This window comes from Hakea prostrata, chromosome 3 (assembly GCF_041222555.1).
Source record: "Hakea prostrata isolate BN-2017 chromosome 3, UWA_Hpros_2, whole genome shotgun sequence".
NCBI classification, from domain to species: domain Eukaryota; kingdom Viridiplantae; phylum Streptophyta; class Magnoliopsida; order Proteales; family Proteaceae; genus Hakea; species Hakea prostrata.
Genome location: NC_142602.1, coordinates 67352062 through 67368976, shown reverse-complemented (window position 1 = coordinate 67368976; position 16915 = coordinate 67352062). Strand labels below are relative to the sequence as shown.

The following is a 16915-nucleotide window of genomic DNA, read 5'->3' as shown; positions in this document are numbered from 1 at the left end:
TTTGAATCAACTTACAGTGAGACATCTGAATGGATCATACTGGGATAATACAATAGTTAAACAATTCTCCGCTTCATTGGAAACCTGGACAGAGAAATGGAATTGATATCTGGTACAACCGTAAAAGTTAAAAAATCAAAGACAGTTATTGTGAGGCAGGATACCTTGGCAACTGTATCCTTTGTAACATTAAGCAGCTTCTCAATTACAATTTCAACAGAATCCTCCATAGCATCTTTCTGCAAGTACAAGAACTTAGAATTTTCATCAACTCAATTATCCAACATGTTCATTAAAGCCTTCTGAACCACAATGATAGTTCTGAGAATCCAACAATGGTCCAATGGAAGATGTTTTGTGCACCTGATTATTAAGCATTTCAACTATCAAAGAAAGAGCAAATTCCCTTGTTGAAGAATCCGAATCATCCAATACCTCAAGTACTGCAGTAAGTATCTGGTTGAAGTACTGCAACCAAACCAATTGAAATGCCATTAGCAAAGTATGAAAGCAGAATTTAAAATAGTTCAGTCATAAGAGTATCTCAAATAAATTATAGACAAGAATGCATAATAGTTTCTTAATATAAATACAAAGGGCTCTAAATACATATTTAAGGCATTTTCCCCACAAGAATAGATGCTTCTGCCACATGATATTATAGATAAACCAAAAGACTGCATTACCAATAGACAATACACCTTATGTGAGGAAAAGGGAGAAAAGGAGGGGTCCTACAGTCAAGTGATAAAGGTATATTGAACTTCCACATTTCAACAGACTGATTATTATCAGTATCATTATTTGAAGTACTGTTGTCGGTATGGAATTACCAAAGGAAAAACAGGTAGAGATATATATATATATATATATATTTAAAAAAAACTAAAGAAAGATTTGTAATCACTGAGTTTGTAATCACTGAGATTGATGAGGACACTGCATGCATTTCAGTTCTGATATCAAATTGTTCAATGGCCACTTAGACAATGGGGAAATCTGAGATAGGCTCTAGAAGGGGAAAAAGGATCCTACAGGAACCCAATCAACTGTCTACTTCAAATCTGCTCCTTTCATTGGGTACATGCAGTTATATAAAGGGGCCAAAAAAAAATCTAAGACTCCCATAAGACCTTTAAACTCAAAATTGAAATCAAAACCCATATCTTATCTCCTACAAAATATACCCAAAGTAAATATCAGAAAATAAAAAAAATTTAAGACTAACTAAACTACTACCACCTCTTATTAGACCCAAAAAAACTAGGGTTAGGCCACTTCCATCTGAGTTTAGGTTTCCAAACCCAATCAAATACTGGTCCAACCAGTCGATGCTAATGCATCAGCCCCCTTGACTGGCCTAGTCAGATTCATTTCTTGAAATTGGTTCATCCATCAATGGTTTTTCGGATGATACCAAGAAATTTTTGGGCACTCTTCTTTAGGCAGTGCTGATATCCTTTTTAGGGTATTTGGAAAGAAAGGAACACCAATTATCCCCTCGAAGTATCATGGAATCGGTAAGGTTGTGGAATGACCTCATGGCACGGTGTTTTTTGGGCCTATTTAAGAGGGTGATTCTACCAAGATTTCCTTTGGTGAGTGTGTGTGTGTGTGTATTAAGATCAATGCAAAGAATTTTTCTTCCACAAAAACAGAGAAAAAACAAGAAACAAGGAGGGAAATGAGGAGAAGACTCAAGTACAAGAACCAATCCCTACAGTCAAAAAACTGGAAGGGAAAGCCAAAGGGAAACAAAGATATTGAGTCCAAATAACTAACAAGACAAACCATAACCACTCAACATCTATCCGTTTGCTTTTTCAATTCTTTGAGTTCCTTTCCTTATTCTTCTTCTGATGAAAAGACCTTCGGTTGATATGGATAAGGAGGACTGGAAGGCCCCCGAGACCTATCAAAAACGCCTTCATAGGAAGATCCGCCATCAACATCGATCAAGGACAAAACAGCTTTTATTGGCATTAATTCTTTTGCTCGTCCAGCATTCCTAAGAGGTACCCTTTAAAGCAACACTACAATTCTCAATCACATGAGTATTGGTATACTGCCCACTCAAACCGTCAATTATCAGATCAGAAATGAGTTGTACTCTGTCGCTACACGCAGCAGTGGAATGAACAGAGGGATTCAGGGTTGCGGTGCAGTCTGCATCACTCACATCAACTCCACTGCTACATGCAACAGTGGAACAAACAGAGGATAGGGCTTTGCTACGGAGTCTGCATCACTCACATCAAAGTCAGGGAGAACCACTGTGTGAAAGTGAATAACTGAAAGCAACAGGTTTAGGAGAAGCCACAACATAACATCAGTATGATGATTTACCTCATCAATACCCAGACAAGGCTTAGGAGGCAACTGACTCCCATTTTTAACGACAGTGCATGACTTAGTGGCAACACCGTTGCCACCCACTGCAAAGTTACCCCCATCAGCGGAACCGGAGGACTTGGTTTGACTTCATCACACATTGGCCAAAAGAAAGATGAGCACCTAGGTGGGTGCCAATCATACACAACTGCTTGTTCAAAGGAAGAGTAATCTTCCATCACAACATCAATAGACTCCACACAATCTTTAGTTGCAGAAACACCCACAGAAAACCTTAAATAAGAGACATCAGTCAGTGAAAAGAGGAACTTCAATAATTCACCCAATGATGCTCAACACCTACTTCAACCAAAGATGGGAAGGTAAATTGGGAAGATTAGCCCAAAGAGGAACAGTTGCAATAAAAGGCTTGGACAGATCAACGAATGGAGGCCATGCTTGTAGTTTAGCCCGTGCTAAGGAGGAGAGTATCCATGCCAGAGCAAACCCATTTTCTTTTTAAGGAATCCTTCACTTAGTTGAGGGGAGGTCTCCTGCCCAGAAACTGACCAATCAAATGATTTTTTCAGAACTTCACAAGTATATCCAGGCAAAGAGAAAATTGGATTTATCTCCAGAAGATTGAGTTTCAAAAAAGTAAAGCAGCAATCCCTTAGCTTCACTAAAATTTGAAGATAAATCCAGTTGGAAAGCAAAGTGAGCACTGCTCACAGCTCCAACATAACAAAAATTCTCCTCATTAGGAACCCCAGAGCCAGCAGGCTCAGTTGGGGCTTTGAATTGATCCCAAAAAGTCTTATCCAAAATGATAACAAACTCTTCCTCTTCCAATTTACCAGCTTCAGAAAAACCACAACTGTCATTCACAAGAACAGCCATCTCACCATGTTTAACATGCTGACAACCAACAGTGAACAGCTTCACAAAGGTAGCAACCTCAGAAACAGAGGAGTGAAGCTCAAAATCATGTGACTCATGTCGAATGCTGCAAAGAGAACCTACAATTTCTCTGGTTGCCAACTTGAAGCAACTGTTTCTCCCTCAAAAGCATCAAGACTGCATTCAGAGTCCAAACCCTTTGTTGGTTTCAACATTCATACCTGATAAGTTGATTTCTTGCATAGTATTTTGGTTAATTAATTGGCTACATTTGCATGTGTTTACAATTGTTTTATACTTATTTACCCTAATACCATATGAAATTAATATCTGGCACTTTTTCCTTTTAATTCTTGTAATTTTATATATTTTCCAGCAAATCCTAATTAAGATTGATTACTTGAGCTTGAAGGAAATCACCAACCAAATCCTGCAGGAGCATCATGGAAATTTGAAGAGAATTTGGCCAGGATTTTATTGCACTAAAAAAAGGAAAATCTTTTTTTTTTTCCTTCTTCAAGTTAGAGAGTTCCACTCTCTAGAAGATTCCTCAATTAAAAATGCACGAAGAGGAGGAGATCTAAGGGCTTCAAGATTTTATTTCCTTTTTTTGTTTGATTGTAATTAGAAAGCAAGTTTGCTTATGAGTTGTATTTGATTCCGGTTTAGGAAAGTTCTGGAATGTATTAGATTGAGTAAAGAGACCTACCAATCTAGGAGACCAGCTTATAAAAAGGGAAGAGACTCCAGCCAAAAACATTTTTGGTGGAAGAGGCTGTTAGAGATGAATTTGAGAGGAGCATTGCTTGGGATGAATTTGGAGAGAGGCTGCTGGAGTTCTCTTCTTCAACTCTAGAGTGATGTTTCCCTTACTTTCTTCTTCTTTCTCTATAATGTTCTAAATTTCTGTTGCTAGGGTTAGGTTGATCCTTACATGAAATAGTTTTTTTAATTTATTCTTTTTTCATATAATTCAATCCTCCCTTTTGTTTTCTTCAATTTCATTCTCAATGTTTAAATGTTTGGCCAATATTTAGTGGTATGTTTTCATTCATGTAATAATGAGGAATACATGCTAGACCTAGGATTGAAGAATAACTAATAAAATCTAATGCGTAACTGGTAGGGGTTCTAATATGTTAGGGATCCTCATGCATAACAGATGAGCTAATCTAATTTAGGGAATCTTGTCGGCAAGGGTGGAGATTAAATTGGTTGTATAAGAAAAGGGGGAAGATCAACAAAGTATATCATGTTTGGTGAAATCGAATCCCTAGTGATTTCCTTCATTAATTTGTCTTTTCGTGAGCAACTTCGTTATTTCCTTCGTGTTTTATTAGTTTAACTAGTAGCTTAATTAATTCTTGATAATTCGTTCAACTACATAATTAAAGTTGTTTTTGAAGTTCGTACGCAATTTTGATTCTTTTCTATCCTCACAGAAAAGACAACTATTAGGACCCTAGGATGAAGCCATGGGGAGGAGAGAGAGAGGATTAGGGTTAATTTGGGGTAATAAATAGAGGGACAAGGGAGTGGAGAGGGCATCGAATATTATGGGAGTGAATTTGGGCAACCGTAGGCTGAGGGGCACCTCTGGGTGTGGGGGTGATTGGCACCAGTAAAATCACTTTATCAATGTTATTTCTTGCATTTTAGTATTGATTTTCTAAGATATTAGGAGGGTTTTATCAACTGGCATCAGAGCTGTAACGATCCAAGGAGGTGATGGCACTGCCTTTGTTTTCTGGTGAAGGAGGAGTTCGGAGATGGATTCTAGAGGTTCTTCTCTTCTGCTGGGAGAACCAGACCGAGGAAGAGCAGTGGTTGGGGGTGGCGATCCAACATCTGGAAGGAGAGGCACTCGACTGGATCTATCGCAAGCATTGGACGGCATTTTATTGGACGAGATTCAAAGAAGCCCTGAGGTGTGAGTTTAGCAACGAGAGACAACCGAGATAAAATCTGGAGATAGACACCAATCAGGTTGGATCAAAGTATAGTATCAATGTGACTGAATTGCCAAATCGGGCTGTAGAGAAGGTTGGAAAGAATTATCGAACGGAGGATGAAGTACTACCGGCTACAGAAGTCACGCATCACCAAATGTGGAGTAGAAAGACGAAGATAGGATTGAGTAAAGATACCTACCGGACCAGAGTGGAGGAGCAATATTCTGCGATAAAATCGAGATGCGGTGAAGTGAAGAAGCATAGAAGGAGGCCAGGTACAGTCGGCGGCAACTTGCAAGCGGTGAAGACTTCGGTTTGCAGGAAAGGAAGAAGACGATGGAGTTTTAGGGTTTTGGGGGTTGGTTCGATTCACCTCAAACCGGTTCGTGGGTTTGGTCCAATCCCTATGAGCCAGAGATTGTGCTATTTGGGCCTCAATCAATTATGTTTCGTCTCAAACTTAGGGCCCAAACAAACCCAACACAAAGATTGGGCCGCTAGACCCCCAAAAGAAACCCCCTTGGGTTAAGCCCACTCCATTAAACCCTAGCCCATCTTATTTCATTAACCCAATATCCAACCCATATTCCTTAATCCACCATTTTAAGTGCTTAGGCCTAACCCATTTAAAAGACCACCCTTGGGCCCAACCCATTCCATTAACACCAAGCCCATCTCATTTCATTAATCCATATTTCCTAACATGTTCAAAAGAATTATTTTAGGCCCAATACCATTTCATTAACCCAAAACCCACCTTTTCTCATCATTACTGTGGGCCAAATTACTCACACAAACCAAGCCCCCAACCCAAGACCAAGCCGACTCAACCAAATAAAAGGAGAACCCGAGAAGAATGTAGGATCTCTATGCTGGAAATGTTTGATCTATGTCACCGGTTCATGATTTTCACTAGACATGGTTTTATGTTTAAGACCTTCAAAGCAGCCAGATTTTAAGTAAAAACAAAAGGTAGGACATGGTTGGATGTTGAATTGATTTTCTCCCATTTATGTAAAATCTGGTTGGATATTGAATTGAGTGCAAGGCTACGTAATACATAGGAACTTCAAACTACCCCAAATGTTTCTAATAACAAATTAGGGGCATGACCATTGTGTACTGTGGGGATGCACATTCATCATTCATATGCTCATTGTTCCCATTATTAGTTTCTTTATATTCTAGTTTATCTCCTTTTATGTCATGTTGGTTAGATGTCAAGCAAGTCTAGTTTAGGATTGCAATATTTGTTTCCTTTTTCAGTAATTGTAATCAGATTGGAAGATACTTAAAGATCTATCTAATCTTGAAAGATATTTGAAGATCTTTTTTTAGACCGGAAACTTTCAGCTATATAATATATTAATGAGGGGGAGAGTTGTATCTTGCATTACTCTCCACTCCCTCCTCCTGCGCCACTTCTCCTCTCTTCCTTCGGACCTCTGTTAGTTCTAGTTATTTTAATTCTAGTTCTGTTACAGTTTCAAAACCAACCATGCCCATTTGCCCACTAAAGCATCAATTCAAACACAGCCCCCCAACCCCCACCCCCCACCCCCAAGAGCAAGCCGACTCAACCAAATACCGAAGGAGCGGTCCAACCAAACCAGAAAATTGGGAGCCATCGTCTTCAACCTTTGAAAATCAAGACGGACAGCAAGGCGGCGATATTGGGGTTGCAGCGTTTGCAATGGGGGATGGCTTCGTTGCTGGCGACAGAATCGAGTGTATCGCTCCTAGTCTTGCCGATATTTCTCCAGTTTTTTTTGTCGCAGCTTTGTTGTGGGGCCCTTGCGCAGAGGACTGCGATGCTCGTCGACTGTTATCAGGCTACTGCTCTGAGATTCACAGATTGGATGCTTCACGCAGCAAATTGCATGCATTTCGCAGCTGCTATCCTTGGGACTATCTACGATTTCATTGCCTCACCCCTTTCAGACTCTTATCATTCTGAACCAGCAATGTTTTGATGCTGAACTACAGACTCGCACCGTGCTACTCCCTCCGGTGGCCATGCTGCCAGGCGACATTTGAGTGATTTTGACTGGGAGATTGATGCTGAATTAATACGGTTATGCGGCAACCATGTGACGACTCAACTTCCAAATTTCCATCACCTTGAGGACAAGGTGATTTTCGAGGGGCCGGTAGTTGTTAGCCCTAGGATGAAGCAATGTGGAGGAGAGAGAGAATTAGGGTTAATTGGGGGTAATAAATAGAGGGACAAGGGAGTGTAGAGGGCATCGAATATTATGGGAGTGATTTTCGGCAGCCGAAAGCTGAGGGGCACCTCTAGGTGTGGGGGTGACTGGCACCATTAAAACCAGTTTATTAGCATTATTTCTTTTAGTATTGATTTTCTAAGATATTAGTAGGGTTTTATCAACTGGTATCAGAGTTGTTGATAAGCCCCTTAATCCTTATAACTCACCTCTACAATAGGAAGCATAAGAAGGGAAGCAGGGGATCAGCACCAACAGAGAGCAGGGGGGCAAACCAACCGGCAGGGGACAAATAGCATAGTACTATTAGGAGCCTCCACATGATAGTGAAGGATTGGTGAGCAGTGAGAGTTTGTTAGGAAGGTAGAGAATAAGAGAGGGCAGGAGAGGAGTGAAAGGGGGAGAGAAAAGTAGACAAGCGAGTGCTTGAGGAGAGGGCAACCACTCAGGGAATGGCCTAGCCATTGGGATGAACTTGTTCATCAATGTTCTACACACAACAACAACAACAACAACAACAATAAGCCTTTTCCCAACTAAATGGGGTCGGCTACATGGATTCTTGCCCTCCAATCGGTTCTGTTCAAGGCCATGCTAGATACAAGGCCTAAGCTATACATATCCTTTCTCACCACTTCTCCTAAGGTTATCTTAGGTCTACCCCTAGCTCTTCTAGTTCCTTCAATATGGATTATATCACTTCTCCGAACAGGAGCATTTATAGTTCTCCGTTGAACGTGGTCGTGCCACCTCAAACGACTTTCTCTAAGCTTATCACTTATGGGAGCAACTCCCAGACCAACTCTAATATGATCGTTTCTTATCTTATCCATCCTAGTTTTGCCACTCATCCATCTTAACATCCTCATTTCTGCTACACTGAGTTTATCTATATGATTATTTTTAACAGCCCAACACTCTGCACCGTACATCATAGCTGGTCAGACAACGGTCCTATAAAATTTTCCTTTAAGCTTTAATGGAATACGCCGATCACATAAGACCCCGGATGCACCTCTCCACTTCATCAATGTTCTATGTAGTTTTTCTTAATTTCAGAAGTTCTTACCAGTTAGTAGGAGCAGTCTGTAATCATCCGCTATATCCAAATCAGGGAAGCTTAAGGAAGTCGATTGTTATCCCATTATCATTCTATAGTTAATGCAGTTTTTGAGTTCATCTCTTTCAGCCATTAACTCTTTATATTTGTCAGCAGAGAAGAGATTAATGGGGGTTAATGGTGCCAGTCACCCCCACACCCAGAGGTGCCCCTCAGCCTACGGCTGCCCAAAATCACTCCCATAATATTCGATGCCCTCTCCACTCCCTTGTCCCTCTATTTATTACCCCCAATTAACCCTAATTCTCTCTCTCCTCCACATGGCTTCATCCTAGGTTCCTAACTCCTAACAACAACCCTCTTATTTCTATATTACTTAGGCGACCTAATGCACTTGCAAGTACGAATGCGACAATACCAGAGAAAAATTCAACATCAAGTTCCCTTTAAATTAACTCACTCCCCCTATCTCTAGCTTGAATAAAGAGAGAAAAGTCTCCACCAATAGCTTGATCAATGGCACCATCCATCATGACCTTGTTAGGCTTGTTTTGGTACTTGTCCCTGCAAGTATGTTAATGAATAAGGATTGTACGGCACATGATCCTCGTGTACCACGGGGGTTGGCATGCTTGAACCTACCTACTTGCTCCATAGTAAACCATATTGCCGTCTACCTACCTACTTGGTTTGTAGTAAACTATACAGCCTTTTACCTGCCTACTTGATTTGCAATGACCCATATTGCCTTAAACCTAACTACTTGGTCTGAGTAATCCATAATGCCTTTTACTTGCCTACTTGGTCTACAGGAGCCCAAACTACATTTTACCTACTTGTATGGCTTATAGTAACTTACATTTGGCTTGTGCAGATCTCCTTTTAAGGACTCATTTCTGCCTTTAGCTGAGCAAAATTATTGCTACTAAGTACTAACCAAGTTTCAAAATTTTGGTTCATCTCGCCTTTAGCAAAATGACCAAAATTTTGCTGAAATCTCTGTAAAATCTTAGGTCTGTTTTTTCGACTCAATATTTTGGTGAGTTTTTGCGGTTTTTTGGGGTTGGCATTCGGGACCAGCCTAATTTGAGGCCAATAAACAAATAGAATTGTTATTTTTTACTAAAACCTATCCTAAAGGGGTGTTCTTAACCAGCACATGCCCGGCTCTATATGAGCAAAACTCTGTCTGAAACATGCATTTTCACAAGTGTAAATATAGATATTATGCAAGACAACACTAAGATTTTCATTAAGATGCAACAAAAAATACATATACAAGTATCTGCAAGGCTACATCCATCCCCTGGGTCATGGAGTACTCTAAATACTGGACACAACCAGCCCATGACATGGAATGGATGAAGTTATCCATATAGTTTGTCACTAGCCTTCCATAGGTAGCATCATCAACAATAAATAGATATCCTATCCTAAGGAATGTGTCATACAGCCATGGACTATAACCCGGTCATGGAACTTGCATAACCAATTGTGCTAGACCTAATGGATATCCAAAGATGGAGTCCAAAAATGATGCACCTAATCCATCTCCATACCCATATACAGACATGCTATTAGAATCAGCAGATGAAGCACCATATGCCCCACCATATCCATATCCATAGCCAGAGGCCTTGTACAAACCCTTGGAATTTTCAAAATTTCACCATAATTTTCAAGATTTTGGCAAAATTTTTGAAATTTTCACCTAAATTTCGAAAATTAATAAACTTTCAGCGAGATATTGAACCTTTTCATTTTGGAGCCTATTTCATTTTTGTACTTGCTGAGATGGCAAAATTTTGCCCAAATTTCATACTAGGGTCCTAACTACTACTTGCCTTTTTGTGAAGAGCTTATGTGCGGACACTGGAGCTACACTTTTTTATCTACTTATGCGGACATTGGAACTGCATTTTAATCTACTTGTGGAGATTCCTACCTACAGGCTGCCTGTAGTGCCTATGATATTATTATTGTTGCTATGCTTATGGATGTGGTTCATGTTTACTACCACCTATCAACATATTGTTGGATGGTCCATTTGAGATGACAATCTTTTATTGAAGTTACTGTTGATTATCTCTTGGCTGAAGGACAACGCAGGAGCTTTATTTATACTAGTAACCTTCCAAAAATAGAACAAATCAAATCTTCCAATGTAGGAATATTACAAGAGAAAATAAAAGATTCTAAAAAATCCCAACAAATCTACCCCATAGAAACTCTAAATATGGAAAGTAGATCTAAAATCTACTACTAAATCAGCCTTACAACAGAGGGCTTAACCTCTTTTACAAGGATCCTCTATGTATTTGGACCCTTGTGTTCCCATGATCTAGTTTTCTCTTAATAAATTGCTGCTATTTATCCTGAAAGGAAAAATCACACACAATATCAAAGAAGTATCTCACCTTAGTCCAAATAGAGTGATTGTTAGCCACAGAAACTTCAATCAACTGCTGAAGTGCCTCCCGTTTGCTCACAGTCCCATCATTTCCATTGCAAACCTATGAGCATAATACCATTCCTCTTGTTAGGACAAAACTTTAATATTATCATTGAATATGAAATCTTTTTTTTTTTTTTTTCTTTTTTTTTTTTTTTTTTTTTTTTTTTGGGGGGGGGGGGGGGGGGCAGCTGTAGGTTATTCAGATGACCAGCAACTGAAAATATGTTTATAAAAACTTCTAATTTCCGGTACTCACATGGTGAAGAATTTGAGGAATGCTCGGTCCAGAATCCGAAATGGAGTTAATTTCAACACCATTTCGTTTCTCTTGATTAAGATCCAAATCAGGAGAACTTTCTCGACCAAGCCCCAAACCAGCTCCAAAGTGATCAGAGTTCACAAGTCCATTAAGGTCAACATGAGAAGTTGCTAAAGAACTCTCCAAACCTAAAGTGTGATCCACATCTTCAGTCCGGCTAACCCATGATCCGATGTTCTCAACCACTGTACTAGTATTGTAATCCGGATCCTTCCTTTTGAAACTAAGAGCCTCAGTATTAGAAATACCATCAAGATTTTGATAAGAATAGTTCCGAGTTTCATCTGAAGGTGCTTGGCCAATGGAGCCAGGCATTTGAGTGGATTCTTGCATGGGACTCCACTTCCTGCCATTATCGCCATCAACTGAACCAGCTGAATACCTTCCAGAGAAGTGACCTTTCTTTGATGCACCAGCATATCCATCATCTGAAGAAGTCCCAACAACATCCGATGGGTCGTAGAAAGCTTTAGATCGCTGACGGTCTTTCTTATTCTGTAGGAAGTTCATCAAGTCCACCTCTATTCGAGGGGTGTACTGCTTTAGTGCTCGTCTCACTGAATTTTGTTCTTCAACTGACAGACCGAGAATAAAATTTAGGACAGCAGTAGAATCAAAATGAGAATAAACTGATATGATTCCTGTAATAGCTGCTTCCTTCAGTTTTATATTTTTATCATGCACCAAAGGTGCCAACTTAGCAAGCCACAACTTCAGAATGCCATTATTACCAGACCCTTCAGAATTTGTAGCATGCATATTGAAGGAGTTGATGGCAAACTCAATAACAGCTAATTTTGCCTTCGGTGACCGCTGTTCATCCAATGAACGGAGCAAAGCAGGTAGGAGAGAATCTATACCATAAGTCTTGCTCACAGTTTCCAAAGTTGATGAACTAGATTGCCGAACTAACTCCTTAGGATCAATTAACCGTGAAAAAACATGGGGCAAGATTCTCTCCATGTAACTTTCAAATGGCTTTCTACAAGCTGGAATGATCTCAGCAAGTGTTGAAAGAGCCGCCTGTGCAACTTTATGGTGAGGGTCATCCAAGTGTTGGAAAAACAACTTCATGACCTTCTCAAAACTCAGACTGATTTCTTGGACCCCCTTTGGCCCTTGCTGTAGCAAAGCCCGGAGACAGTTAAATGCAGCAACCCTAGCGCACCAATCAGAACTAGAACTGAGACCTTCAGTCAGGGCATCTTGGAGAGATGTTGGACCATCCATACAGCCCGATAGTTCACCAACTCCTAGTTGACTATCATCAAAACTTTTTCTACTGCTTGCAGAAACCCGCCCTGCCACATGCTTTCTCAAAAGCGGCCTCTGGAAGTTGGGGATATAATTGTTCTGTGGGTCCCTGAAATTTGCATCTTTGTAGGTACTGTCTACATACTGTCTGTCAAAGTGTGTGTTGAAAAAACGTCTGCTTGCCCTGATATCTGTATTCTCTTCAATTGAACCTCCTTGTTGTCTTTCAGAAGCTCTTTTGGTTGTATATGACGTTGAAAGGGCAGACAAGGGCACGGCTGTCGGATGATAAGACAATTTACCATTATCTTTGGACGCTTGAATCTCTGAAGTGATGAGATCAGACATAATCAACCCACCGTTACGATTACTACCTTTAGTAACATGAGACGTAGTCATGTCTGTCAACACAGAATTCATGCGATGATTTGAAGCAGGAACAGCGGAAGGAAATGGAGGATCACGAGCTGATGGAGGGTCAACTCCTGCGCTAGGACCAATAAGTGAAAAAATTAGCGAGTCACAATTGACTCCCAAAAGGAAATCCAAAAAGTCCTTTTCATCATTCTTTAGAGAATGAATTTTCACCAACTCAACTAAAAGGAAATTCTCAGATGACAACCATAGATGGAAAAGAAACTTTAATAGGGTGATTCATCAAAATACCTAAGTCCAAGCTAGTTGAGCGAACAGTTGAAGAATTGCGTCTGTCAGATAGATCTAAACCTCTCAGCATGCTTTCAATAGCTGTAACCTTTTGTTTGCTAGCATGCAGCACACTTTCAAGACTTCTTTCAGTGACTTTTCCAACAGACTTTGATTGAGATAGAAGCAGACCAGAAGAAAGGGATGATACTGACGGGATACTTGCACTTCTGTCCATAGCAACAATAGCAGAAGTTCCATATGCAGGTAGATTTGAAGTAGCCATTTGCGATGCAGCACGCGATAATGGCGCATTTCTCTCACGGAGGGAGGGAGAAGCATGTCTTCTGTGCATACTCCCATCTTCATCATTAATGATCTGTAAAGACTTCATCACATTAGGGACTCACAGAACAGATAGACATGAAATTTCTTACAAACATGGAAAGCAGATACCCTCTGAATGACAGGATCAAAGGATGAAAATAGTCGACGGGAACGTTCCGGCCATGTTTTGGCAAACATCCTATAGCAGGTTCTAGCAGTTGCACGTACCTGCAGATTTCAGAGTCGTGAATTATAAAATTGACAATCAACATCCAGAATATACCAAGCAATATGAAGCCAAATGGGGTAAACTTATAACATCACAGAGCTTTTTACAATATTTAGAGATCAAATTAAAACCCTAATGTCGTTCTAGTTACAAGTTTGCCACTGCTGGTATCAAGTAGGCCTTCTGTATTCACAAAATTGCCACAGGTGCATTGAGTGGTGGCCCTATGCTGCTGGTCAGCAAGCCTATGGCTTTCCTCGGGCCTTTACATAGGTCTTGGGACCCACATCAAGGTGTGAGGGCCCTAATGAAATTTTACTTGAGTGATACTTTTAAGTGATTGCACGACCTCTAAAAAGAACCATATGATATACGTAACACAAATTGAACCAGAACTAACCTGGTTCAACCTCTAAACAGATATTAAACTAACTTAACCTAATTTCCTATGCAGCCCTTGTACCCTATTTGAGGCCATGAAGAAAGCCCATTATACTTTAAACTAAGGAACCAAAAGCCCATAAGTACAAAACCCATCCAAAAGCTTAATTTACGGAAAATAAGACCATTTGGTGGTGGATCAGCATCATTTCTCTTCTCTTTTTGTAAAGGCAGGATCATGTCATTGGTTTGGGTCTCTTCTTCCCTACCCCCCCCCCCCAAAACATGCACACAGAAAAGAAAAGCTGCCCAATAGCAATGAATTTTTTATTAATCCAGGAAAACAAAAATCACAACCAATTCATTGAGACCCACAAACCAAGAAAAGATGCAACAAATGACCAGAAAAGACAAATTAATTTACAAAAATGAATGGTTTGATACCATGATATGAGAAACTGAGTCATCAATAATATGTAAATTTCTGACATGAAACTGGTAAAATATTCCCTTCTTTCCCATACCCCACTTCTGTTCCTGCTTTTTTCACAGATCCCTAGAGAAATGACCATGTAATACCTCACTCATTGCATCTGCTACACAGCACTTAATAAGATCTTCATAAAGATCAGCAGATCGCTGTATCTCCGGTGCATCAGCCCAATATTCTAGTATGAGAAGTGCATACTCACAACACCTGCAACATAGTAAAACAGAAAAGATTGATCTTGAGGTTTTATTTTATTTTATTTTATTTTTCTCTCTCCCGAGGGGAAGGAGGCGTGGAGGCAGGAAGAGTACAAGGAACCAGATCAGCAATGACTTAACTTATCGCTGCACAAATCTTTGCCAATACACAAAGCCATACCTGGCACGAAGCACTGAATTACGGTCATTCTTTGCGCAATCAGCAATTCGTGGAAGTACACGAGCAACTTTGCAGTTTCGCAACATCTGAAAAGCCCTTGAAGTAAATTAAAAAGGTAAATAATTGAAACAACTGAATAAGTAAATAGACACATACCATTTTTATGCAATTGTCGGAAGATTCTGCTATTACCAGGACAGTTATTACGACAAGCTTGAAAAGAACCTAAAGAAGGTCATGTCACACATAAGACAACTATCACAGAGTGACAGCACAAAGCACAACAATATTCAGCAAGAAGAAAAGTTACCGGAATGAACATCTCAGCACATGCCTCAAAATCTCCCAGAAGTTCCTTTGACAGTAAGTTCAAAAGATGACAAGCCTATAGAAAATAAGAATCCAATTAGAAAAAAGTATTTAGAATTACAGTGCCCTATCTTACATTCATTGATTTATTTTATTTTAGGATGCATCCCAAGATCGCAACCAATGTGAAGACACTAACGCCGAAGTTCTATAAAACATAACTAATGTCCAAGCTAAAAAACCCAAGGTCTAGAACCTAACCAATGTTAAAATTACCAACCAAGTATTGTTACTTGACAATTGAAAAACCATGTTACTACTAGAACAACACAACTCGGCCTTATCCCAACTAAATGGGTTTGGCGACGTGAATCCTACCGAAGAACAGATAAAGGACAAAGGAAAAGAAAAACAGAAGGCAACAACAAATCAGCCTTATACACACTAGTCGGAGTTGCAACATAAATCCTTTCCCTCAAAACAGCTGTATTCTTATATCATACTTGAAGCAAGATCCAAACTGGCAATGTCTTTTCTCACCACTTCTCCTAGGATCTAGCTTTCTGAGAACCTTCAATCAGTATCAGGTCACCTTCCAAGCTGGGGCATCCGTGGACCTCTGTTAATATTATCATGCTACCCATCCAGCTTTCCTGTGGTTTTCATGAATTGCAGCTAATCCAAGGTCATATCTAGTAATATTCATCATTCTATCCTTCTTTGTTCTGCCACTCATCCACCTTAACATTCTCATCTCCAGTACATAGGCTATCTCCACAATGCTTTGCTGGGCAACATTTTGATGTCACTAGAATGGAAGAATAAATGAACAGGACTCATGCTTTGGTTGCAAATAGAGATCCATCTGGCATAGAAGTGAAAAGGAGGAAGTCTCACCAGAGGTACCCCACATTTGTACCTTACTGTTACCAATTGGCAGGGCCAGAAGATCAATTTAGTGCCAGGCACAAGAGACAATCAGGAGCTCCACCTTCACAAACACTTGACTACCAACAGGTCCAGCTTCCAAATTTAGTTGCCGGAATGTATTGTAGTGTCTTGTAATCAGTGTTGTCAAAGCGTCCGCCTTGTTTCGAACCGCTTGATTGACACACTGTTTTTTTGCCGCTTTTTCACCTAGTGCTACCACTTTGTCTCCTAGTGTGCCTTATTACCGCCAGACACTAAAGCAACCGCTTTTTTGACATTTTGTACATAATATTTTTCTCTAAATTTTTTTCTTTTAAATCAAAATTTATTCTACAAAGCCGTATATAAATTTAAAAGCTTAGTCATTTCGGAATCGATGCCCAAATTGCAAAGGAACTCCGAGGCCCAAAGTGACATAGGACCTCTACAAGCTCTGTGCTCGTCAACAACAAAATGCGAAGAATGAGTCATACTCAACATCGAGAATCAATGAATCAATGAATCATTAAATGGACAATGACTTGGAAATCGGAATAATGAGATCTATTAATTTATCATGTTGGCCCTATTAGTACATAGTCATTGTTATGATGCTTGATGAGATGAACTTATGTTTGTATTCTTTTTTTGGATAATTTTTCATAATTATGATTCTTGAACGCTTTCTTTTTTGGAGTGAATGAGACTATTGAATGTTTGCTTAGCCTATTATAGAAAGTAGTTGTATTGA

The 16915-nt window shown here is 39.8% G+C and overlaps 1 protein-coding gene across 1 annotated transcript in view; it reads right to left on the bottom strand.

The window, feature by feature from the left end:
• The window catches only part of CLASP (CLIP-associated protein), a 52721-nt gene that overhangs the window by 15590 nt on the left and 20216 nt on the right, over window positions 1–16915 (bottom strand). Inside the window, exons 8-18 of the mRNA XM_089150736.1 lie at window positions 15257–15331; window positions 15103–15171; window positions 14947–15032; window positions 14658–14775; window positions 13598–13696; window positions 13163–13520; window positions 11180–12981; window positions 10886–10981; window positions 364–468; window positions 165–239; window positions 16–84 (exon numbers count right to left, since the gene is read on the bottom strand). Coding sequence (XP_089006862.1) covers window positions 16–84; window positions 165–239; window positions 364–468; window positions 10886–10981; window positions 11180–12981; window positions 13163–13520; window positions 13598–13696; window positions 14658–14775; window positions 14947–15032; window positions 15103–15171; window positions 15257–15331 — 2952 coding nt within the window. The remainder of the gene's footprint in view (window positions 1–15; window positions 85–164; window positions 240–363; window positions 469–10885; window positions 10982–11179; window positions 12982–13162; window positions 13521–13597; window positions 13697–14657; window positions 14776–14946; window positions 15033–15102; window positions 15172–15256; window positions 15332–16915) is intronic.